The sequence below is a fragment of the Aptenodytes patagonicus genome, chromosome 1, assembly GCF_965638725.1.
Source record: "Aptenodytes patagonicus chromosome 1, bAptPat1.pri.cur, whole genome shotgun sequence".
Lineage (NCBI taxonomy): Eukaryota > Metazoa > Chordata > Aves > Sphenisciformes > Spheniscidae > Aptenodytes > Aptenodytes patagonicus.
The window spans coordinates 213,223,048-213,248,748 of record NC_134949.1 but is presented as its reverse complement, the minus strand read 5'-3'; the positions used below and the strand labels follow the sequence as shown (position 1 = coordinate 213,248,748).

Sequence of the window (25,701 nt, the reverse complement as noted above, 5' to 3'; positions counted from 1 at the left end):
ACAGTCACCAGAAACTATTGTACCAAGGAATTTAAATATTGGGCTTTAGGGACATCTGTGCTATGCATTATTCTTCAGATTTTATATTATTGAAAACATTTGTGATTAACCTACTTGTCCTTGAAAGCAGTTTCATCATAAACTGATCTGCAAACATGGCAATGAAGACAGTTGGTTAATGGGCGTACAGTCTTAAGAGAGGTAATAGCCCAAAAGGTATTCCAGATTAGTTAAAAGGTAGACAATTAGCATTCACAGGCCTGTGTAAGGTAGGTATGATGGGTTCTGTGCTTTTTTGTATGATGCTTTACATTTTATCTTATGGCCAAGCCATTCTCTCAGGTGTAATGGCTTAGGAATATTCATTCCCTTCCTATGAGGAGGGACCATGCAGCATTTTGTAAAATGATAGATACGAACAATGAACTAAAAGCTCCCTGATATGACAGGGATTTGTTTTTCTCACATGGAATTGTGACGACCAAATTTTTACAACATCTTTAGGCCCAGTCCCGTAACCTGAGTTGCTTTACCTGCCATTCAACATTCCTGATTATGCACAGGAACACAGCATCTTTGTCCTGCAGCGTCCCAGATCCTACCTAGGACACCAGTTAGCTTACAGTGAATCAGGGCGTTAGCACCACACGTGCATTCCATTAAGCAGTGTTTCTGCATTCTGTACTACTTCTGTGTGTGTGTACACGCACATGTGTGTTCAGCAGCTGACGAGAGTTGAGGACTTACAGTCCCCTTACTGGCATTACAGCTAGGGGGTGCTGCTATGGCAAAATAGATGGATCCCTGCTAGGTAGCACAGCTGGGTAGTCTTACTGTGGATTATACAGTTTTTGAAAGAATAAATCAAGGTAGATATTTGATTAGTATTAGAAAAACTCCAGATTAAAAAAAAAAAAAAAAAGCTATTTAGAGATTATAATCTTTAAAAAATACTTATTCTACCACATTCCACCACTTCTTTAGATTTGGTATGTTCATATCCATCACTTTTAGGACAAGTATATGCTTTAAATTATAATGAATGTTTCTGGCTGACTGCAGGGCTCTTCACATTTTGATGAAAGTAGCTGCTAAATATTTCCATAAAGTCACTTTGAGGACCATCAGATTTCTATGAGCTATGGCACTATTGGGATGTTGGTATACAGTTGCCTCAACACAGACATATAATGCCATTTTAGCTGCCTTATGAAATCTGAGTCATCCTTGTGGGTTACACAAGACCTTATGTGTTACCTTTACCTCTCTCAGACAGGAGCTGGAGGCTCTATAGATAGGCAAGACAATTATTAAATGACAAAAAAATCTCTTAGCTTACTACTATCTAAGGACACTGCAGACTGGCTACAAAATTATTTTTTTTAATACCAGTTATGCAAATGAGTTTATTGAATTTGATGTAGAAAATAAATGCTTCTCTGAGGAAGAGGTTTGAGATGAAAAAAAAGGGCATTGTAAGCAGTATCAGAATGTATGTATGTGGGTGTCTCATTACCATGCCACCTTGCTGATGAAATGAAAACTATGACTGCTTTATAATGGAATTTAAATTCAAATATACTTTGCTTACAATGTTCCCCTTTTCTTGTTTCTATGATTGGATAATTATAGGATACAGTAAGAAATGTTTGCATTGCTTTCACAAAATGTTTTATACTGTATGACTGCTTTTGTCCTGATGTAAAATTCAGTTTTCATTAAATTATAGGATATGGTTGGTTTGCTGAAGTAGTTAATTTCCTTAAGATATCTGTAAAACTTATGTAAATGAGGGCAATTATATCCTACAGTGTCAGTATTGCTTTCACCAAAAAATGTGGGATGGTTTTGTTTTGTATTGCATAAAATATTTAAAGCACATTCAGTGCAAAGTTGCTGATGATTACTCTTTTATAGACCTCAGCATTTAAAAAATCCAAAATATTTAGGAGAATCTAATCTCTCCTTATACTGTTACAGGCATTTAATTTTCATTTCAGTATCTCTAATTCTTTTTTCTCCACCTATCTCAGTTTATAGAGTGCACTCACTGGTCTGCAATTTGACACTGATGATCCCAGACTGCAGCACCTTTCAAACTTCTTTAGGTTTAGCTTTTGGAGATACCAGACATTGCTTAGGGGAAGAGACAAGCAGCAACAGATGTTTTAATAAATATTTCAGTAAACTCTGAAGAATTCCACCTGACAGAGGAAGTCATCATGTATGAAGAAAACCCGTTGCCACTATGCAGTAAAGTCTGAAATCCAAAGCTATATTATTCTTTATTTTCAGTATAGTCTCTAGGTAAAAGAATTTAATTTTATTCATATTACAAAAAACATCCTTGTGTTTTAAATGTTACAGCCCACAGCCAAACTGAGGCAGCAGAAGCTTTGTGATGAACTCTTAGAAGTACTGATATAAGCAAAGTTCCAGCACACCCTCGTTCTGACCTTACTCTCTCTCCTTTTGCCTCTGCAGAAAATGCCAGTCTTGAATGCTGATAATATCATACCAGCATACAACAGCATTTCAATCATTAGTTATATTGTAAAGTTCAACTGGTATTTTTAATATATCATTGTATTTTTAATCAAAAAATTGTTCTGCTTACACCATTTCTACAGGAAACAAATTTGACACACTGAATAAATTTAATTAAAATCATCTAATTTTCCCTCCTTTAGATATTCATGAATATTAGGATTATTGCTATTAGCAAACTGCTTAAATTTATACTGAATTTTGTATTCAGCTGGTGCATTGTCTTTAAGTCAAAGGACAGTTTTCTAGAACTTTATTACAAGGGACTTGGAAGACAACTATACCTTGCTGCAGCCTCTTCAGATGAAGGAAAGAGAAACAAACTCTTTGCAGACTCCTGTTGCTCATAACTAACATGCTGATCTTCAACAGGCAGACATTCACCACTGCATTTTCAGGCAATTGCAATGTCTCAGTATCATTTATTGTGGAGAAGGCATGGAGTGTCCTGAAACCATATTTATCTTTTTTGAAGCCATACTTCCTAGTTGCTCTGTTGGAAGATCCCTTGAATATAGCCCAGGGAACTAACTGTGTCATTATTTTTGCCCTTGTTCTTCTTTGCCCTGCATTATACAGAAGTTAAATTTCAAAAATGTCACCAATGAAAGACAATCTGAAGAATTAATAGTGCCAAGTAAATCTCAATTCTTTTGAGTCTAATTACTTACAAGGAGGTAATTAACAGTGCAAGAAGATTTCTGAATTGACTACATACGTACATATATGTGTGTGTGTGTGAACAACAGAAGAAATTAAGATAGCAACAAGTTTCTATTCTGCAACTTTCTACAATGGTTTACAGATTTTTTAAAACCATTTTCAAACCATTTTCAAATTCACTACCTCACAGTTCTTGATTTTAGGTAAGTTGCAGTGAAATACATCTGAAGTTATTTCCATAATGATTTTTATCTAGTGAATCTCTTCCAGGAACACTTCAAAACTATATATGAAAAGATATTGTAGACCATGTTTGAACAAAACCAAGATTCAAATTCCATCTGCACGAATTACTCAAAACAAAATGTAAATACTTTTCTAAGTGCTTTGAAAATGTGATTAAATTAAGTATATTACAGTAAGAAATAACTTTTTAGTGGTCCCTAGTAATTTCCCTGCTTCCAAAATGCTGGTTTTCCAGCCCAAGTTATTTATTTTTCCCTTTCTGTTTCATTTTTCTAACACTAACAATAATGTAGATTTCATTAGGAAGAGATGTTCTGCTGGCAGCTGGACCTGTCAGGCAGTACATTAGCTTTCCAGCTTAACTGTCTTGCATTTCAGTCTTGGACTGGGTTATGAATGAGAAGTATTTCAGTAGTCTCATGTTAGTCAACAGTGACCTTCAGAGGACTGCTGTCTTGACCTACCTGACATATGTTTATATTCAGGTAGGCTACTACCTAACTTGTAAAAGCATTTCCTTTCCAAAATATGGTTCTACAAAATTCTCTGCAGTTCACCATCAGAGTTGTTCTTATTATTAGGTACCTGAAGAAATAAGTCATGATCTTTTATTCATCCTTCTGAGATCCACCACCCCCTCTAGATACACACCCTGACTCTGTGGAAGTCCCCATAGAGGTCCTTTACTCTCCGAGTATGGGGAGGATGAGAGAGAGGGTTCAGCTCAAAGGCCAGGACTGATTTAAGGCAGAAAAGGCCATGCCAAACACTTACAGCTTAGTTCAGTAACTGCAGTGCTCACCTACGAGGTAGGATATTTCTTTTTAGCTGCCTAAGACCCAGCCTCAATATCACACTTGCCTCTCCTCAAGTGCATGCCAGACCTGCTGGCAGTAGATTAGGTGGGATCAAGATGCGTTCAACCCCCTTTCTGAGGCAGAGTAGCCAGGAACACAGAAGTCAGGAGACAAACAAATGAGAGCCTGACTGTGTAGGGCACAATTTAGAGTACCTCCAACAACCCAAATATTTGCTTCTTTCATTGAGTTGACTACTGCCCAAAACATGAACATAGTCCTCAGAGGATCCACTGTCAACAGCTTAAGCCAATACACTGAAGTGTGTATTGGGAAAGGGAAAAGCTAAACAACAGGCATGCACCCTCTGCACTGGATTTGCCCTGCAGCAGAGCAATGAGGCAGATAGTGATAAAGCCTTAAATACCACTGCCAGATTTTCTGGAAGGCAGTCATCAGAGCCCGTAGCAGCAGAAGAAGGCATATAGGGCAGGCTGATACAGCCCAAGGACATCCAGAAGAGAAAACAGCTTTTCACATAGGGTAGTAACTATTCTGGCACCAGGCCTGCACAAATGTGCTACTTCAGAGGAATCCCATAACAGGAATTATGTATGTCTGATGGTCAAAGAAATTGTTTCAGTGGAGTGAATGAATACAACAAAAATCACAGCTGTGGACTTACATTCCTGACACCCAAGTCATTGCCTGATTTCACTTCATTTATGCCTTGTGTTGTTTGATCACTTGCTCGCCCAAGGAAAGTATGTGCAGAATAGCTGTTTGCCATGCAAACAGGGATGTTTACAGGAGAATATAGATATTCGCTACACAGCCAACAAATGTTTGCCCCAGCACATGAAGTCATCAGCCACTTAAGAAGCAGAAGTGATTTATGATTTTTATGAATGTCAATCCTGTTCTTGACATCAGTCCAAGAACAGTTTTCCCATATCACGTGCTTTGTCTGGCTACCAGCCTTTATTTATCCACCCAGATCTTCAACTTTCAGTGAATATTAAGTAGCAGAAAAGCAGAATAGCAGAATGTTTCAGCTTGGCTGGTTTTTCATCTATAATTGGCACACCAGTAGTAGAGTTGTCTCTAAACTGATTTTTCACAAAGTGATTACCAAAGCAGAAGGCTCTAATACAGGATAAATATGCATGTCATGTTCTGACACTAATGATATGATCACAAACATGGTTACCAAATACCCAAGTACCAGCCAGGAGACTTGCATCTCACAGATGTCTCAGGTGATCTTGTAGCCAGCAATGTGTCAGGTTTCCTCAAGACAATGCCTGCTTGGTAAGTTAATTTGTTTTTTAAAGCCTGTCTTCCAAAAAGGGCTTATTATATTTTTATTTCCCCATTACGCTGTAGAAATTTGAAGCAATCTGTGCATTCGTATTTCCATTACAAAGGATATCTTCATGATCCTGTGCTTCCACCATGTTTTACTGTAGAGACATTTAAAACACCAAATACTTCTGTCATAAAAAAGGTTGACACTGTGAAAGGGCTAACCTTCATTACCTTATGTTGGTCCAATCAATTACATTAAAAAAGTTCAACAGTGTTTTTACATTGTGTTTATTTAATTAATCAGTAGAAAATCTGTTACTCGTAGACAGGGAGATTTTGAAGAACACCAGCAGAACTCATAGCTAAGAGCAAAAGGCTACTACTTACATTCACTTTTGGCAAAAAGTATCCATTTGCTCTTGAAACATACAGTTTCTAACAAACTCATTTGAAGTGTTGCTTTGGCATAGGCTGCAATAAGGAAAAGCTTGAGTAAAAAATCTCCTACCAAAACCAGTTATTGTATATTCCTTGCTCTTTCTTCTGCAGGTTTGGAGGGTTGGCTTAGAAAAGCATCTGTACAGTTCAGCAAAGAAAAATAGTGGGAGCTGGGGACGTCACACAGGAGGCTAACATGCTTTCACAAAGATCAGTGTGAGGCTCCCTATAGCCTGTTAAGAGTAGAGATCCTTTTCACCTGCACTGAGGTGAATGGTACTCCTGGTGCAGCAACAGTTTCCAAGAACACCAGGGAGTTTCTTGCAGATTAGAGGATCACTGCAAAATTTACCATGATACTATTATCTGATGTGGATGGGGATAGTGCTCCAAACATTTAGAATTGAGCGAGTCATTTTTCCTATATAAACCTCTATATTGTTAGTGATCATCACATTTCTTTTTAGGATCATCATGACTGAGTTAGGAATACAAAGTTGTGAAGTTAACGGATTTTTTTAAATCTGTGAAAGCTTCAGTGCCTAATCAACGGTACCAAGTCTCCGGTATTTTAATATTTATTTAATAAATTAAAGCTTTTTATTATAATAAATTACTGGGCTCAGTAATTTTAAGTTGTCAAATAAATTCCATCACTTAAGTCCTATTTGTAAATTACTCTTGTAAGGCTGGTTTACAATACGTTATACCCAAGAGAGTAAGTAGCATTGATTGCAAACTACTCAGATGCTGGATGCTGCATTACATACTGCCCTACAACAGTCTATGGAGCAGCCAGCTCGTCTCCAAATTACCAAACTTTCTTTCAGATTGCTCCACTTGTTCTAGATACAGTGCAGCCTGATCTCTGGTTTTGCAAAGGAGCAAAGGGTACTAGTCCCAAAATGACTTATTCAATGTTTGAGTTTCTACAATGTAAACAGTGTAAACTGTAATCTGTAGCAAAGGTTGACACTACAAGGTAACTTAGTCTGAGAGAGCACAGCAAAGAAAAAGACAATTAGCTCTTTGCAAGGCAACTACAGTAATGCAGTAGCCAGGCAAGTTTGCTCAATTTTTTAATGAGAGGTGCTAATTAACAAAATATGCCATCTTCTGTAATAAAAAGAGGTCAAATAAATAAAATGCAGAGAAATTATTTCTGCGTGTTTCCTTTTATTCATCAATGATCACATAAAAGATTGTTTCAGCATATCTAGTAATTTTAATATTTTATATATTTATATAAAATATTTTAAATATTACATGTTATTATAAAATATGTTTTAGGAGAAACTCAAAGAGAAATAATTTATTGGTCCTAATTCTGTTACAAATAGACCTGTGCTCTCTAAGCATTAATAGTTAACTTTGTTTCCAGTACTATCTCATTGGTCTATACTTAAGAAATTTAGTAGATTTAGACGCCAGATATTTTCTGGGTATTTTAGTAATAGTTTGTTCACTGTTGTTTGCTTTTATTATCCTTTTCACTCTTACTGCTCAAAATGTGTTTTTTTATTGTTATGGATGTCAATAGACATTGTGCTTTTCTAGAGGAAGAAAAAAATAATGTCCAGTCTTCTTAATTCTCTGCATCAATGCTGTACACCCTTGGAAACTTATTAGCATATACAAAACTAATTAAAATCCTTTGAACTATACAAATATTAATACAACATTCATGTCAGGAAGATTTCTTAAAAATAAGATGAAAATCAGCTTTCTTCTACAATGTATAACGTATTGTAAGACTGTGCACTGAAAGCTAACCAAATGCACTGTGCATGCCTACTGTAAGTAAAATGAGCTTTAAGATCAAACAGCTACCTGGAAGCTGTAAGATCTTGAAATAGAGCAGAGAGCAATCCTGTAGTGTGAAGGGATGAAAGCCTTTGTGACTACAAATTGTGGTTTAAGAGTACAGATTTTGTGGTCTAAAAATAAAAAAAGAGTTAAAGTTATTCATCTGGTAGACTGGCAAAACTACCAATCTAAGCAAGAAATCCACTCTTATGATATATTTTTGGAGAAGTAATGTTTCCTCTGAACTTCACTGACCTGGAGCAAATATAACACAGGAACTGCTGGTTAGGTTGACCACACTGCTCCTTTCAGTTGTGATATTGCCAATAAAACTTAAAGACAAGCACTTGGGTTTAAAGGCCATCAGATACAACATTATTAAATGGAACATAAACAAGGTCAGCAGATTCTTGCTGGTCCTTGAAATTACATTTGAACTGTAGCAAAGGCCAGGAAGATGACCTAAGCACAGACCCCATTAATTGGACTCTCAGAATATATCCATAGTAGTAAACTGCTCCCTGAGGCCAATCTGTACAGCAGAGTTCCCCTCCACACAGCGACATTCCCGGTCCCCCTCCCCTCTCAAAACAGGATGGGCACGACAAACTGCCTGTTAGGATCTGCCCCAGCCCATGGTAATCCATTAATTGTGCCAAGGCATTGGCTGGGAAAGTCATAATTGCACAGGGTTGAAATTATGAGAGACTGGCTGACAACATAATAGTGCATAGGAGCAGTGCTAGAGTTCAGATCTGTGCTTTGGCCCTTTTCAGTATATCTGTGTAGCAAAAACATTTACAATATTAGAAGATAGTATATTACTGTAGATGGAGCATCAGCCCTTTAACCTACAGGTTCCAGACTGAAACACTTCCAGCAATCTGATCTTGTAACAGGACCTTTGTTATATCTTCAGTGGTGTGAAAGGGAAAGGGATTCACATCTTTAAAAAGGTGGGGTTTTAAGAGTTTAAAAAAGACCCATTGTTCTAAGAAACCTTTTTACAAATGTCAACTTAACTCGTATCTACAACCTCAGTCAAAAAAGTGCCTACAAACAAGTACAAAAATACAAATCGGATATGGTGATGTTCATGAACTAGTGCCTGAAAGAGACCCATGCAGTTCTGGGAGTGCTGGTGCCCACACTGTGATTGCAGAGAGTGAAGGAGGCAGCATGGAACAGAATTGGGACAGCTGGCAAGTGATGCCCTACAGTGCTAAAGGCAGTCAGTAGGACATGCCAATGAAAGAAGCATGTCTAAAACTCAGTTTCTTATTCTAGTTGGGACCTGCTAGTTAAGTCATTCACAATGCAATTCATAGGCTGCTGGTGCTTTTCCTCCTAAGGTGAAATTTCAGTTCATGTTTCCTGCACTGTCCATACATTTTGTGTCAAGTCACAACTGCCACTACACAAAGATCCAGCTCAGGGGCTATGGACTGCAGTCTGGCATCTGAGCTCACAACGCTCAGCAACTCTCAAGGTTGTCTTGCCCAAATCCCCTATTTTTAGGTTTGTACAAGGCAGAGAAGTCATCAGGGCAAAGGAGCATGACATTATATATGTACCACCAAAGGCCTCCTCAGGCAGGACACCAGGGATTTCTCCTGACCCTCATCCCTGGAATGAGTTAAGACTGTTCAGGCTGGAACACCAATGTCTTCTCTTTCTTACCTTCCAACCCTGAGTCTAACCTGTCCTGCCGCTGATTGGGGTATAACCTCTCCATCTGCCCAGGGCCCTTATGTACGTACCTTGCAGAAACCACTTGGGTACACCACACATGGAGGGAATGGGGATATGGATGTATCCACTAAAGCCATGGTCACTATTGCACTCACTATACGTCGAACTTTCTCTCCATCCTCTTGTTCCCCACCATGTGCAAACACTTCATCTGACATAGGTAAGCACAGCAAAAGGGACTTACACTACAAGAAACAGTCAAGCTCCTGTTTTCTCAAGCACCTTTCCCATCATTCTGTAGTTACTGCATCTTTCTTTTCCTCTTTTTCTTGACCTCTCATCTTCTTGATGACAAGCCAGTACACTGTGTCATTCAGAAAGCAAATTCTTCAGGACAAGAAACCTGTGTTCATGAACTGCTACAGGCTTTTTAGTTGTTGGTAAAAGTAAGAATTATCCTGTTCAGGCTGCAGTGGAGTAAATCAGAGCACGTTCTGGGATACAGGGAAAGGACACTGCCTCACTGAATGACTACAGCTATTATTGGTAATAGTCTTTCAAGAAGTCTCACATTAACATTGTACCATGGCAAGTAATCTAAAGGACCTCTCAGGATGATCATTCCAACAAAAAAAAAAAGAGATATAAAACAAGTTTGCTAAAATGCAGTCACACATGTCCTGAAATGAAGTATTAATCTATGGAATAGCTCTGAAAGAAGATAATTGACTAATATCCTTGACACTGGGTTTCCAGTGCTCCTAGAGCCACATAAGAGAGTATCACAGCCCCAAATGTCTTCTCTATGAAGGTCGACTGCACTGTAGTGCATTTATGACCAGTCATTTTCTGTATAGTTTCCAGAGAAGCATTTGAGCAGACCGTGCATTTTTACCTCAATTGGCTATTCTCAACTGAAAAACTGTTTGAGAGATCCTGAACAATAACACAGCCCTTGGGAGAAAAGCTTCTCTGCATTAGCCATCCAGCTGACACCATGAATGATTACATCCAAGCATAAAATTTAATGAGATTTCTACAAAAATGAGTGACATCTGCATAGCACTCAGGTCCTGGCTAACTGTCATATATTTGTCATTACTGAGGCTTTTGTCCTTTATTAATCCACTTTCAAGAATGCCTGCTGTTGGAAATGGAAATGCTTTTTAGCAGTCATCCTGCAGACTGTGTAAAAGCACACATCTCAGAAAGCATAATGACACATTGTCATGACTAGGAATGCATTTAAAAGGTTTAAAAACATGAGAGAACTCCAACAACAAAATATATTGAGAATTTAGTAGGAGACATCTGCATAAATATATTTTACATATTTTTATATAAGCAAGACGCTTGTTCTTTTGCCTATAATACAGTGGCTAGAAACTCTTTAACAACATTGGGTGTGCATGGGAGAAATATTGTCGTAGAGGAAAAGTACTAAAATATTTCCCTTTAATTTTGTTTGTGCTTGGGACCACGATATAATTCGGGGCCTAGGGCTCCAACCCAGTAAAAGCATATGATTGTATCAAGATCCCAGCTTTCCTTTAAACTTTCCCTCATGGCTACAAATAAAAATTTCACTAGTATTTTCCTACATCAACAGATAGCCTGAAACAATAGATGACGGAGATTGAAGATCACCCTATTATTAAATTAGCCTCAGGACTTGCTATTCTGAGACGAAGGCCTGACCTGGTGCTTCCCATCAAAGAACAGCAAATACTTGGCAGGAAGGCAGGAGTGCAGAGGACACATCTTTCTGCCATGTTTTCTCCCAGGAAGAAAAGCAATACTTTTCAACTGCAAATGAAGATGGGACTCCAGAAGGCCAAGAGTCACAAGGTGGGAGGCACGATCTTATCCCAGCACTGTTTGTGACTCGATGAAAGGCACTGACAGCAGCAAAGTCAAGCCTGTTAAGCAGGCAGAGCAAGGGAAGAGGAGAGATTCCCAACACTGAAGCTGCTCACCACTCATGGAAGTAGAAAATCTTGTTCTTCCTATAACCCAGAGCTGTAGCCTGTGCTCCTGTGAAGAGGACTGCAGTGTGCTGTGGAGAGGATCTTCTTCCATCATACATCCATAATACTAAACTTTACTGAATTCCTTCCACTCCTGGAATGGAAGGAATTGAACCTCTTGAATTTCAAACATTCATTTGTCTCTTTTTGTTGCTATTATTTCTAAATGCCATATATTTCCAACATTTTAATGTCAATTAGTTGCTTGTAGATCATCGCCAAGCAAACAGAAGCATGTGAATAGCATAAATTGCTTTCTCATTTAAAGGATTCAATGACTCTTTCAGTCTGAAGCTATGGAGCCCAACTATTACAAAACTCTGATCATACTGTTGTCATAGTTCATGTAAACATGCTTTTGTTGAAGGCATATCAGAGGAAATATAAAGCTGTTTGCAGCTGCAAGTAACAAAAAATCCCAGCAACTAAAAATATTTCAATTAATGAGTTTTTTTAGCCTTCAATATTCAGATAAATCTACTCATGGACTAAGGATTATAGTCAGCAAAAGATTTGATTACATGAAATAGCACTAAAATATAATAATGCTGAGCTCAATAATGCAGAAATCCTGGCTACAACTGCCACTTCAAATGGAGGCACCAGACCCAAGTGTTTGCCACCCTGGTCTGCAGGTGCTGAGCTCTGACAGTTCAGTAAGTAGGACCGCACCACTCACCACAGGTCATGGGAATGGAGGTATCCAAAGGACCTCCTCCACTACAGCTCATGATACATGCAAACAGCATTGGGCTCCTGCAAAAGTGTAGCAGCAATTGCTTTCTATTAATAAAGTTGTTTCCATCATCACCCTTCCTGCAGTTTCATTTTGGGAGAAAGTGTCCAGTAGTGCATTTCTGATTTCGCAGCCCTCCATCTGTGTAGAAGCAGAAGCAAAACTTCAGCATTCAACAACAGGAGGATGGAAAAGAATCAGAAGGGTCTTGGATGCCAAGAAAATCCAGATTTGTTGTAAATAATTATAGCTATTAATAATATTTTACAGAATTATTAAGTCCTGTCCTTCAGGACTTATATAAGCTTTTAAGTATAAGAAACCACAAGATGTTTATTCTGCATTTACCCATGACAGAGATGCACATTTTCCCCTAAACATCTGGTTACAACTGTGGAAGAGGATCCTGAACCAGGAGAACCTTGCCTCTGATTTAGTTTGGCAAGTGCAAATGGACAATGTTTTCAAACACCAGTAATATCAATATCAGGAAGAATTAAAGAAGATAATTGGGGTGGGAGTGGGATGTTATAGCCACATTTTTCTTTGCAAAGTCATGTTTGCTACCAGAGACCTCACTTATTGGATCGGTCACATGGCCTATACAAATGGTGATTAGCATATTCTCATTTGGTACAGCTAAGTGGAATAAATAATCCTTTCTTTTCTCAAGTGAGAAGTTGCTGTGGGTTTTTTGTTTGGTTTTTAATGGAACCATAGTAATTATCAGCCTTCAAAATATTTGGGTTTGGATTTTGTTTTGGTTTGGTTTTAATAGCTTTAAATCAAACAGTTAATGGATTTCCAGCAGGATAGTAATCCAGGCAGTTTCCCTGAATGAGTGAATTTGAGAAAAAGGATGAATGCTGTATTCTTGATTCAGTTATTAGTAATATTGTTCTTCAAGAAGCACATCCACCTGTGCTTCATTTTGATCACTATTTGTCTTTCCTGCTGACGTGTCTCACACAAAGAGAAGATGTGATTGCGACTGTTCAGTCTAGCCTGGATGCTTCTTAAAGTTGCTCTTTTTTTCATTTAATTTTAGGTTCAGAACAATTATAACAGAGGATTTTTTTTTAAATGTTTCTATTTCTAGTTCTTCTGCTGTCACTCTGACAAGTTAATTGATACTCACCCACGCAGCATTTAAAGAGTAGAAACAATCACAATTTGCCAGCAGAAATCATGGAAATGAGGTATCTCCGTGATGTAGTAGTCTGCATTTTAACCTTTGTATTTCATGGATATTGAACTCCACCGTGTCCCTACAGAATGCATCTCCTGTATTATTGCTGCTCATCCACGATGATGGTGTCGTCTGTTTGATTATTCCACTTTATTTCTAGGTCCTCCTGGTCCCCCAGGGGTTGTAATAGTGGAGGAAATTACAGACACCACAGCAACACTCTCCTGGAGTCCTGGGGCAGACAATCACAGCCCTATCTCCCTCTACAACCTGCAAGCACGCAGTCCATTTTCTCTTGGCTGGCAGACCGTAAAAACAGGTGAGAAAAACTTTCAAACAGCACAAGTAGACTGTTCAAAACTCCTGCTCATCACAGTAATAACCACCAGCAACTGCAGGAACAGATACTCTTAAGAGAGCAATGATAAATTAAAAGCACTGATCTTTTTTTTTTCTTTTTTCATTCCTTTCACGTTACTTAGCAACAGCTCTGAAAGGACAACACAAAGACACCTGCCATGATGCATCTGTGAATAAGCAGAAAGCTCTCCCCTATATCCTTCAATCTGTGTCTTTTCAGGAGTACCACAGTGCCAAAAACCTAGCTGTGATTTCTAACATATTAGATCCTTGATGTCTATCATTTCTAATGGCCGTGTTGTATCACAAAGTCCGCTTGCCATTGAGACACTGCATCTAAGCTTCAGATTTCGGAGTGACCTACACATTTCTTTACTGTCTGCAGTTCCAGATGTGATAAGTGGTGACATGGAGTCTGCTATGGCTGTCGAACTGAACCCTTGGGTGGAGTATGAGTTCAGAGTTGTAGCAACAAACAAAATTGGGACTGGAGACCCAAGTGCACCATCACGAGTGATCAGAACCAATGAAGCAGGTAAGAAGAGGATAAAAAGGTTAATTGTGCAGGACTACCAGAAACAAGAACTATTTTAATATCATAATAGAACTATTCTCCCTGGTACACATCTGTGTGTTCAGTCATCACTGTTCCAGGGTGATATTCTTTGTAACGGGAAGCCAGTTTGTTTTAATTACAGGAATATTGTTTAATTTACAGAAATTTCAAATAAACCCATTCCCTGCTGGCTTACTTCATCCAGGCTGCCTTATTCTTCATCTTACACTTAAGCCATTGCTGCCCGCCCTCTGGCAGGCTTCCACTGCTCTTCGATTGTAGGCTGCTTCTCAGTCTTTTCACACAACTGCTCCCAAGCAGCCTCTCCCCCCTTAGTCTTCATAACTTCTCTCCTTGAAGGTACACAGAATTTTTTTCAGCAAGATAGGGAAGGCATGGGAAGCTACTTAATTTGAAATACCTTGTGCTCTAAGTGTTTCTTTGTCATGCACACTCTACCATGAACTGTTAGTTCATTTAAAGAAATTTCATTGTATTTCTGACTGGGATGGTACTGTGGGAGCCCAGGAAAAGCATTGTATATCCCATTTGAGTCTCTTGAAAATTGAAGTGGTCTTGCAAAGTTTGGAATTATTGACAGTAACTTGGGTGAATGAAGGGAGATAAAGAAGGATTGGAAATCTGAGAAAAATCCCTAGGCAGTTAGAGACACACGTTTTAAGAGGCAGAAAGAGGTAGAGAGAGGGTTTGAACAAAGCCTTAGAAGAGAACTTGCATCTCAGAACACTTTCAGATTGTTCTTCATTCTTCTTTGTTATTTAGGAGGTCTAGAGAGTTTTAATTTTGTTTTGATGTTTCTTCGGCTGAATAACTTGTAAGTAGTTTATTAATCATACAGAACAGAAGAGTGCCAAATTCAAAGATTCCACTTTAATTTGAAAGTATAACTGATTTTGTAGTTGTAAATATTCTGGATGAATACAGCAGTTGTGTTGCATTGTCTTCTCATTAAGGGAGATTATAAGAATTACAAATGGCAATGACAAAATGTGTCCACCTCTCTCATTCTGAAATAAAATTCTTATCTTTTAAGATATGTTAATCTTGTGCCTCAGCTCCATAGTTCACCGGTCTGTGTGTATGCCACCCATAAACATTCACAGCAGAACATTCAGGCTGATTTTTTTAGGCAGAACCACAGAATCAACTGAATAATTGAGGCTGGAAGGGATCTCAGGTGGTCTCTAGTCCAGCCTCCCACTCAAAGCTGGGTAAACTGACATCAGAGCAGGTGTCTCAGGGCTTTTTCCAGTTATGCCTTTGAAACCTCCAAGGAGGGAGATTGCACATCGTCTCTGGGCAACCTGTGCCAGTAGTTAACTAATCTCATTGTGATTTTTCTCTCCATATGTCCAGCCAGAACTCTCCCTATTTCCTCTTATGACCGCTGTCTCTTGCCCTCCCACCCTGCACCACTATGAAAGGCCCATCTCTGTCTCCTCAGTGACCTCCCCGTAGGCACTGGGGACTGCCAGTCCCCCAAAGCCATCTCTGCTCCAGGCTGAACAAGCCCAGCTCCCCCAGCCTCTCCTCACAAGGCAAGTGCTCCAAGCCCACCATCCCAGTGGCCTCCCCTGAACTTGCTCTAGTTGGTCACTATCTTTCTCATTGTGGCACCCAAAATTGGATGCACTATTTCAGATGAAGTTTAACAAACCTATCTTCAGTAGTAAAAAGACGTATTTATTTTTTTCTGCTTTAAATAACTGTGTAGTTGCTAACTGATATTAAATTTCACTGTGCAATCACAGAACTGCACTGAAGTGATTTGATTCCCATTCACGCATGTGGAAGGATGCTTCCTTTCCAACTCTCCCCCTCATCTTCTGCAAGCTGCCCACAGTGTGAAACTCGATAACTTTATAGCAGAAGCTTCAGATGCTACATACTTTGTTCCATTAAGAAAAGGAGGAAAGGAAAATGAAATAAAAAACCACAAGCTACTTTCATCTCAAATGATCCTCAAAAAAAAAACTTATTTCACCACCATTATTCTTTCCTTGATTTTGTACCATATTTCATTGGCAGTGAAAATTCTGCTGGACCCAAATGTTTGAATGACTTCTCTATTTATTCAGATGGTACATATCAGAGAGGACAGAAACATTCTGGAAAAAGTTTATCCTGTAATAGGTTGCACTCCTGGGATTATGTTCTTTCAGATTTATGAATATGTTCTCTGTTTTTGAAAGGATGGTTCAGGATTTTAATCAACCAGATGTATTTAAGCTGTGAGTGAATGTTTTTCTCACAAACTGAAGTTTTAAAATGTTAGATTTCATCTAGCTGTCATTTTTTTTAGGTTCTTCTTCTTATTTCCCAGTGTTTACCAAACAAAGGCTGCATTTACCAAAACATATTCTTACAACTCTAGTAAAAGTCTTCTTCATGCACATCCATTTCCAATATGCCTTTGGACAATCATTGCAACTTTGCTTCTGTATAAATTGATGAATCAAAATAATGATCAGTAAAAAAAAAATTGTGAGACAGACAAAGCATGCAGCGTGTGGTGTATTTTCACCTGGTGATTGGTATTCATTTCTGGGTAATACTCCACTGTTGCTACCATCAGAAGGAGCAGAGCCTTTAACTGAAGTGGCAATGATCTGTACTCCAGTACACAAGGAGTAAACTTCTCCTGGTAAACAGCACTGTAGCTGATAATAATGCAGGTCTTCTTGAATAATAAATCAGTAACATATTAGTTCAAATAGGAAAAAGGCCACTCTAGATGTTTACCTGCACTTTCAGATCCCCAGTTAAGAATACCCTTTTGCTACCAGAGTTAGAGCTGCACAAATGTCGTGTTAGAAGGGAGTGTTTTGTAGCATGACATTGAAATCCAGACAGGTGCCAGTAAAACAACAGCCTTCAGAGAAATTGAAGCTGAATTTATTTGGTGTGCCTGCTTTAACACGGCATGGTACCAACAGAAGTCTGTTGTCATTGCCTTAATTTCAAAAGACATTTCTTTAAGAAAAAGTTTGGTTTCTGTTTTAGTTGTGAACGATTTTGGATTGGGGAGGGTAATAAAAAAGATAGATGCAGTCTCATTTTTTTATTCTGTAGAGGGAGTGAGAAGACAGGAATTACAATAAGATATAACTTCCCAATTTGTTAGAACCTGCAAAGAGTTGTAAAGTCGAACAATAACACAATGTACTCTGCTTTAAACAAAAAAACAATCAACAAAAAAAACCTGTTACACATATAACTCTTTGAAAAGTAGCATGTTGCTGATAACTTTTGTGGCACTCTTGAAATGCCAGAGGCTTCATGATCTGCTTCACTCTGGCAGCCACTTTTTCCTGGTGTCTAGATCTTTCTGAAGTCCAGAGCCTGTTTAGCTCTGTCCTCTGACACAGCTCTTTCAGTGATTGTGTGAATTATCACACTTGGTATAGTTTTCAGATACCAAAGTTGAAGAGACAGGAAAGCTATGAATAGTTTTCACTGGGTTTCATATATGGTTTTCCAAATCAGCATGTGAATATCTATCTTGGTGTATTACCCAGTGACTATTCTTTTTCAGAATCTCTCTATTACTAGTTTTTTATCTGAAAGCTTCAAGCTAAAATCTCTATTAACATGAGTTCCAGTTCTAATATCATCAATCTCAATTCTTAAAAGATATATATGTGAAAGGACATTATATTTCAGAAAGAACATGGCATCAACCTCTCTAGTCATAACCCAGGCAGAGTAACCTGGCTATTTGCAGTGATGTTAGATGTGCCCCACAAGCGAAAACAGGCAGGCTGGCCCTGCACTGGGTAAAACTCCAGAAACAAAAGTCTCCCAGCGGAGAAGGTTACTGTGGCTCATGCTCAGATGAGAGTTGAGATCCACAAGGCTGAATGATAGCTGTGTAGACAACCCACAGAGGCAGCAAATGTGTGATTCTGTTTCCATTATTTTATACTTAAATGGAAATCGGCATCGGTAATTTAATGGCACAAGCTAATTTGACTGGAGACTAAAGTCTTTTTCTCTCCCCACACCTCACTTATTTTACCACTTCTTCCCAAGATAGTAACAACATTTTATATTAGTCCATTATCTAAAAATACTCATGGAAGCAATACTTGGGATGGTGTAAGGAAATCAACAGAATAATAAACAGGTTTCCACTTACTTTAATTTTCTAATTAAACCCTAATCTTGTTACTTAGTTCATATTTAGTTAACATGATTGCTTTTCATAACTACTTTCATCAGAATGGATAATACCGCAATTTTCTGGCACATCTAACTTATAGCCAGCTGCTGCATTTCTGTCAGTTCTAGCCTTGATACATATTTTACAGGTCGACAAGGTGAAAAGAGCCAATAACATGAATTTAAACATGTCTGGCATTCCACTAAGGCAGTCGGGCATTTGAAGCCTAGGGGCAAAGCATCAATTACATTATCTATTCATGGGGAAACATGGGGAGAGAGAAATTGAGTAGAATCAAAGTTTAACCTGCTAATCATGCATGCAAACTTGATTTTATGAGGTAACAAAGTAATGCACTCTATTAGTAGCAGTTTGTACACAGGCTTTTTTTTTTTTTTAATAACTCCTTATTTTCCATTAAGTTGCCCTTATTCTCAGCTAGAATTTCTTCATGGCATAACAAGAAATGCTTCTGTCCCAGGAAAAAAGTTACCTGTTTTAGACTGACTTTTTTTTCGTTATTTTTTTGTTGTTGGGGTGGTGGTTTATTTGTTTGTGACCTGTGTAAAACAAGTTCCAGCTTTTCCCATTATCATAACTATTTTTGGTCTAGAAAAAATGAGTAACCTGCTGTATCTGTGACATTTGGAGACCATTACCTGGGCTTCTAAAGCCTTTGTAGAAAATGTGCTTTTCCATAGGGAAAAACAAAAGGAGAAGAGAAAGTAGATGGTAGTCATTGACTGCATGTGCATATTTAGAACAAATAGGCTACTAACACATAATATTGCAGGCTCAAACTAATATGCATTATATATTGACAAAGAATCCAAACGTGTGTGCTACTAAAAGACATAACAGGAAAGCTAAGGAATTGGTTCTCTGGCATATATGCAACAGCATTTGAGATTTCTGTCCTATCTGTGGTGATTTAGAGGCTATTCAGACTGAGTCCCGCAGCCACGCATGACACTATTATCAGTGAATAGAGCTGAATTCTATCTCCTACTAAATTACAAATATTAAAAATACAGAGGAAATAAGAACTACAGAAATGATCCTGAGACCAGTTGGGGCATCCTTGTTTTCCAATAGTTGAATGCAGTGTATCATCTGCTTCTGAGATGCTGGCACATTTTACATTTCATTTCTGAACAGATGAGATGTGAAATGTTTTCCTGCAAGGGCAAGAACTTGAGGGCTGGCCTTTCACAAAGTGAAAGGGTTTTCACTTAACATCCCTCCGTTTCCCAGATGTGTACTGCGGGGCGGGGGGGGGGGGTGGGGGAGGAAAACAACTGAGAAGACAAAACTGCTGTGTTGTTGTTGTTGCTTTGGTCCTCACAGTTCTGTCGAGCTGGCGACAAACCCTTTTCCCCCTACCTGTACCTTTTCACAGCTAAGAAAAGTTGGGTTTCAAACTACATCTTTACCTTAAAAGATATAAAAAGTTCTAAAAGAAAGAAACAACTGCAACGGTACCTCAAGCAAACATTTTCTTAAGGACTAAAGCCAAGTTTAATAATTCATCTCCCCAAAAAGTGTAGCAATATCAACAGGTTTTTTCATTTTACTTTATTTGACAAGATGTTTCAGAATTTATACAAAAAATACCCATGTGGAAAATATCTTCATGAATACAGGATTCAAGCAGAATAAGAAAGACCTTGTAATTAAACTATAGAATTGGGATTTGGGAAATCTGGACTCAACTGCTTATCAGAAAACTCTCTGTAAATTTGGGCAGCTCATGTTAACATTTCTTACTCTAAATACAGGAGGCTAGTAAGGCTCTTACTTCTTTTTTTCTTCCCTCTATCTCACCTATTCAGATTGCAAAATTGAAGGATAGGGACTAAATCTAGCTACATGTTTGTACAGGAATACTGTAATTAATTATAATCTTGACTGCTAAATACTTTTGCTCTGCACAAAGATTAAGACCCACTACAAAATTAAGAATCTGTCATTTCTCTTCATAATAAACAAAGCACACAGAAAAAAAAAGCCACTCGACATTTCCTTGAAAAAAAGGACAAAACAGAAACACTTTAAAATGAATAATTATTCATTCAATAATTTTTTTTTTAATTTCTTTACAAGATTGGATGCGGATAAACTGTTTTTCAAGTACTTTCAGTTTTTCCAGGTTCAGTGTGACATTTCATTTTCCTTTCTATAAGGAAAGGAATCTAGAGCTAAAGCAGTTTAAAAGATTTTTTCAGTTCACTCACTGAAGTAAAAATGGGGAGAATAAAACTGATTTTAAACAAAATGTAGATTTTCTTTATTTTCTTTAGCAAATTAGAAGTAAAATAAAGATTTTGGATAAAAATTAAAAATCTGTCAACTCAAAATAAAATATTCCCATTTGTCTTTCCAGCTTTAATTTTTCTATTTTAAATAAAACTGAAGTAAAATTCAAATTGTACCTCTTTTTAAAACACAAATGGCTATGTTTCATTTATTGTACTGTCAAAATTAAATATTTAATATTCTTCAATATTTTGCCAAAAAATGGGTACCCAAAATCTTTGAATGGGGTCATCTTTATAGTCTACCACAATCCACAGTTTTCATTTAAAAAAAAAGAATCCATGAGACATGCAGAGTGAAGACAAAGGAATTTTTAAAACTCTGAACCAAAAACTTATTTAAGCACCCTAAAGCACAGACCAGTTTTCAAAATGTTGGACACAGTGGAACTCTGGAAGGTAAGCTAACATCTACCTCAAATGTTTATGGTTTTATAGCTATGGTATTACCTACCACTTCCAAAAGCTTACCCAAACTTTACATTTAAATACAGATTTAAAATATATAGGTGGCATTGTCAGCACTTTTCAGAACTTTGTAACCACTGCTCCCATACACAAAGCCCTCAGCATCATCAGTTCTGTGCATACATTTTGTCCTAAACAAACAACAGTGCTTTTCATGCATATTCAGCTTATAATGATAAGATACACATGAATTATTGAACAATTGGCCATGGCTTCATGAATAAGCTTTACCTTTCCCTATCACCTTTTCTTCATTTATATTTTAAGCATATTGTCAAATGCTTCATAGAATCATTGAGGTTGGAAAAGACCTCTAAGATCATTGAGTCCAACCGTCAACCCAACACCACCATGCCCACTAAACCATGTCCCTAAGTGCCTCACCTACTCGTCTTTTAAATACCTCCAGGGATGGGGACTCCACCACTGCCCTGGGCAGCCTGGTCCAATGTTTCACCACTCTTTCAGTAAAGAAATTTTTCCTCACGTCCAATCTAAACCTCCCCTGGCGCAACTTGAGGCCATTTCCTCTCGTCCTATTGCTAGTTAGTTGGGAGAAGAGACTGACACCCACCTCGCTACAACCTCCTTTCAGGTAGTTGTAGAGAGCAATGAGGTCTCCCCTCAGCCTCCTCTTCTGCAGGCTAAACAACCCCAGTTCCCTCAGCCGCTCCTCAGAGGACTTGTTCTCCAGACCCCTCACCAGCCTCGTTGCCCTTCTCTGGACACGCTCCAGCACCTCAACGTCCTTCTTGTAGTGAGGGGCCCAAAACTGAACACAGTATTCGAGGTGCGGCCTCACCAGGGCCGAGTAGAGGGGCACGATCACTTCCCTACTCCTGCTGGCCACACTATTTCTGATACAGGCCAGGATGCCATTGGCCTTCTTGGCCGCCTGGGCACACTGACGGCTCACGTTCAGCCGGCTGTCAACCAACACCCCCAGGTCCTTTTCCGACAGGCAGCTTTCCAGCCACTCTTCCCCAAGCCTGTAGCGCTGCATGGGGTTGTGGTGGCCCAAGTGCAGGACCCGGCACTTGGCCTTGTTGAACCTCATACAGTTGGCCTCGGCCCATCGATCCAGCCTGTCCAGGTCCCTCTGCAGAGCCTTCCTACCCTCGAGCAGATCAACACTCCCGCCCAACTTGGTGTCGTCTGCAAACTTACTGAGGGTGCACTCAATCCCCTCATCCAGATCATTGATAAAGACATTGAACAAGACCAGCCCCAAAACTGAGCCCTGGGGAACACCGCCCATGACCGGCCGCCAACTGGATGTAACTCCATTCACCACAACTCTCTGGGCCTGGCCGTCCAGCCAGTTTTTGATCCAGCGCACAGTACACCTGTCTAAGCCGTGAGCCGCCAGCTTCTCTAGGAGAATGCTGTGGGAGACGGTGTCAAAGGCCTTACTGAAGTCCAGGTAGACCACATCCACAGCCTTTCCCTCATCCACTAGGTGGGTCACCTGGTCATAGAAGGAGATCAGGTTGGTCAAGCAGGACCTGCCTCTCATGAACCCGTGCTGGCTGGGCCTGATCCCCTGGTTGTCCCGCTCATGCCTTGTGAGCGCCCTCAAGATGAACCGCTCCATAATCTTCCCCGGGCTTACATAGGGCTGCTAAGGGCTACATTCTTCATGCCTGTTCTTAGAGAAAACATTAAAGGGGTTTCTGTTTGGTTTAGGGGAGATATGTTTTAATAGTGTTTAATTTCATTTTCATTTTCAGCATAACACAGTACTTCCATGAAAATAGAAAACAATAAGAAACAAATCCTGCTGTTTCTGTTCAAATCAAACTCCTGGCAAAGTCTTTTCAAGATTTCTGTTTGTTTGCCTTAAGTAGAGTTTTCAACATCAAACATGTGCCAGGATACGCCCATTATTTATTGTGACCCACACCTAGTCAACATGTCTTTTAGAACATGCTTTTTAGTACTATTTGTTCTTCGCATTACCGGAATGATGAAGAGACCTGGCTTTTAACTCCCAACCTTACCAGTGGCTGAAGAAACAAAAGAAGAGTTGACCTGATCCCAAAGAGCTTCCAGTCTAAGAATAAACCAGGAGACAAGTGAGAATAGGTAGCTGGCAAAGGGGTTAATGAGAAGGCTTTGATCAGAATTACAGACTTAGGATCAAGCTAAGCGTAGTCAGATTTTATGATCCTAAGGACCAGTGTTAAGCCAAGGAGGGGTTCATTTTCCAGTAGGTGACATTCTCTCATCTTCTTGTTATATGAGACATATGAACACAGCAAAGAGCTCTTTGATACTAGTTGGAGTGTATTACACGGCACCGGGCCTGCTGGCAACAGATGGAGTTCAGCTGTCTCACAGGGGGAAAAGGATCATTGCTCATGAATTGGCAGGGCTCATTGAGAGGGCTTTAAACTAGGTTTGAAGGGGGAAGGGGGTAAAACCATGCTCACTAGAGATGAGCCTAGGGGTAGCATGCCAATGCTGGGGGCGAAATCAATAGCCCAGCTCAAGTGCATCTACACCAATGCACGCAGCATGGGCAGCAAACAGGAGGAGCTGGAAGCCATTGTGCAGCAGGAGAGATATGACTTAGTCGCCATCACAGAAACATGGTGGGGTGACTCCCACGATTGGAGTGCTGCAATGGATGGCTATAAACTCTTCAGAAGGGACAGGTGAGGAAGGAGAGGCGGTGGGGTGGCCCTGTATGTTAGGGAGTGTTTTGATTGTCTAGAGCTCAACGATTGTGATGATGATACGGTTGAGTGTTTATGGATGAGGGGGAAGGCCACCGAGGCAGATATCCTGCTGGAAGTCTGTTATAGACCACCCAACCAGGATGAAGAGGCGGATGAAGCATTCTACAAGCGGCTGGCAGAAGTCTCTCAATTGCTAGCCCTTGTTCTTGTGGGGGACTTCAACTTCCCGGACGTCTGCTGGAAATACAACACGGCAGAGAGGAAGCAGTCTAGGAGGTTCCTGGAGTGTGTGGAAGACAACTTCCTGACACAGCTGGCAAGGGAGCCTACCAGGGGAGGTGCCTCGTTCGACCTGCTGTTTACAGAGAAGGACTGGTGGGAGATGTGGTGGTCGGAGGCCATCTTGGGCTTAGCGACCATGAAATGATAGAATTCTCGCTTCTTGGTGAAGTAAGGAGGGGGGGCAACAAAACCGCAACCATGGACTTCCGGAGGGCGGACTTTGGCCTGTTCAGGACACTGGTTGAGAGAGTCCCTTGGGAGACAGTCCTGAAGGGCAAAGGGGTCCAGGAAGGCTGGACGATCTTCAAGAAAGAAGTCTTAAAGGCGCAGGAGCAGGCTGTCCCCATACGCCGTAAGAAGAACGGGCAGGGAAGATGACCAACCTGGCTGAACGGGGAGCTCTTGCTGGGACTCAGGAAAAAAAGGAGAGTTTACCACTTGTGGAAGAAGGGGCAGGCGACTCAAGAAGAGTACAGGGATCTCGTTAGGTTGTGCAGAGAAGAAATGAGAAAGGCAAAAGCCCAGCTAGAACGCAATCTGGTCACTGTCATTAAACACAACAAAAAATGTTTTTACAAATACATTAATGACAAGAAGAGAGCCAAGGAGAATCTCCATCCCTTATTGGATGTGGGGGGGGAACATTGTCACCGAGGATGAGGAAAAGGCTGAGGTACTTAATGCCTTCTTTGCCTCAGTCTTTAACAGGCAGGTCAGTTATCCTCAGGGTACTCAGCCCCCTGAGCTGGAAGACAGGGACGGCGAGCAGGATGAACCCCCCATAATCCAAGAGGAAGCAGTCAACGACCTGCTACGCCACCTGGACGCTCACAAGTCTATGGGGCCGGATGGGATCCACCCGAGGGTGCTGAGGGAGCTGGCAGAGGAGCTCGCCAAGCCACTCTCTATCATTTAGAGTGGTTAAACATTGGACCAGGCTGCCCAGGGAAGTGGTTGAGTCCCCCTCCCTGGAGGTATTTAAAAGATGTGTAGATGCAGCGCTTAGGGGCATGGTTTAGTGGGCATGGTGGTGTTGGGTTGATGGCTAGACTCGATGATCTTAGAGGTCTTTTCCAACCTTAATGATTCTATGATTCTATTTATTCAGAAGAAACAATACTGAATTTCTCAGCTTTGATAAACACTAAAGAAAAGAGGTCCTAATGTCCTTGTCCCCCAGGTACATGGATTCTATGTCTGGGAACAAAGTTTAGTCATCATACTTGTGTATTTGGTGCAAGTGCATCTCCATGAGTGTCACTGCCAAGAATTAACAACTTAAAGATTGGGAAGTCACTAATTGCATGGCAATAAACTTAGGCTATCAGTGAGTAAATTCAGATATAACACTGATATAAAGGTGATGCTGCTGAAAGGGTTGCTAATATATATCCTCGGTGCCTGGCA

The 25,701-nt window shown here is 39.8% G+C and overlaps 1 protein-coding gene across 7 annotated transcripts in view; it reads left to right on the top strand.

The window, feature by feature from the left end:
- CNTN5 (contactin 5) overlaps positions 1-25,701 on the top strand; it is a 721,166-nt gene that overhangs the window by 662,254 nt on the left and 33,211 nt on the right. For 6 of the 7 annotated variants that reach the window (XM_076328246.1, XM_076328247.1, XM_076328249.1 and 3 more), the window contains 2 exons: positions 13,610-13,768; positions 14,195-14,344. In XM_076328246.1, the coding sequence (XP_076184361.1) occupies positions 13,610-13,768; positions 14,195-14,344 (309 nt within the window). The remainder of the gene's footprint in view (positions 1-13,609; positions 13,769-14,194; positions 14,345-25,701) is intronic. The other variant, XM_076328251.1, reaches the window with a different exon arrangement.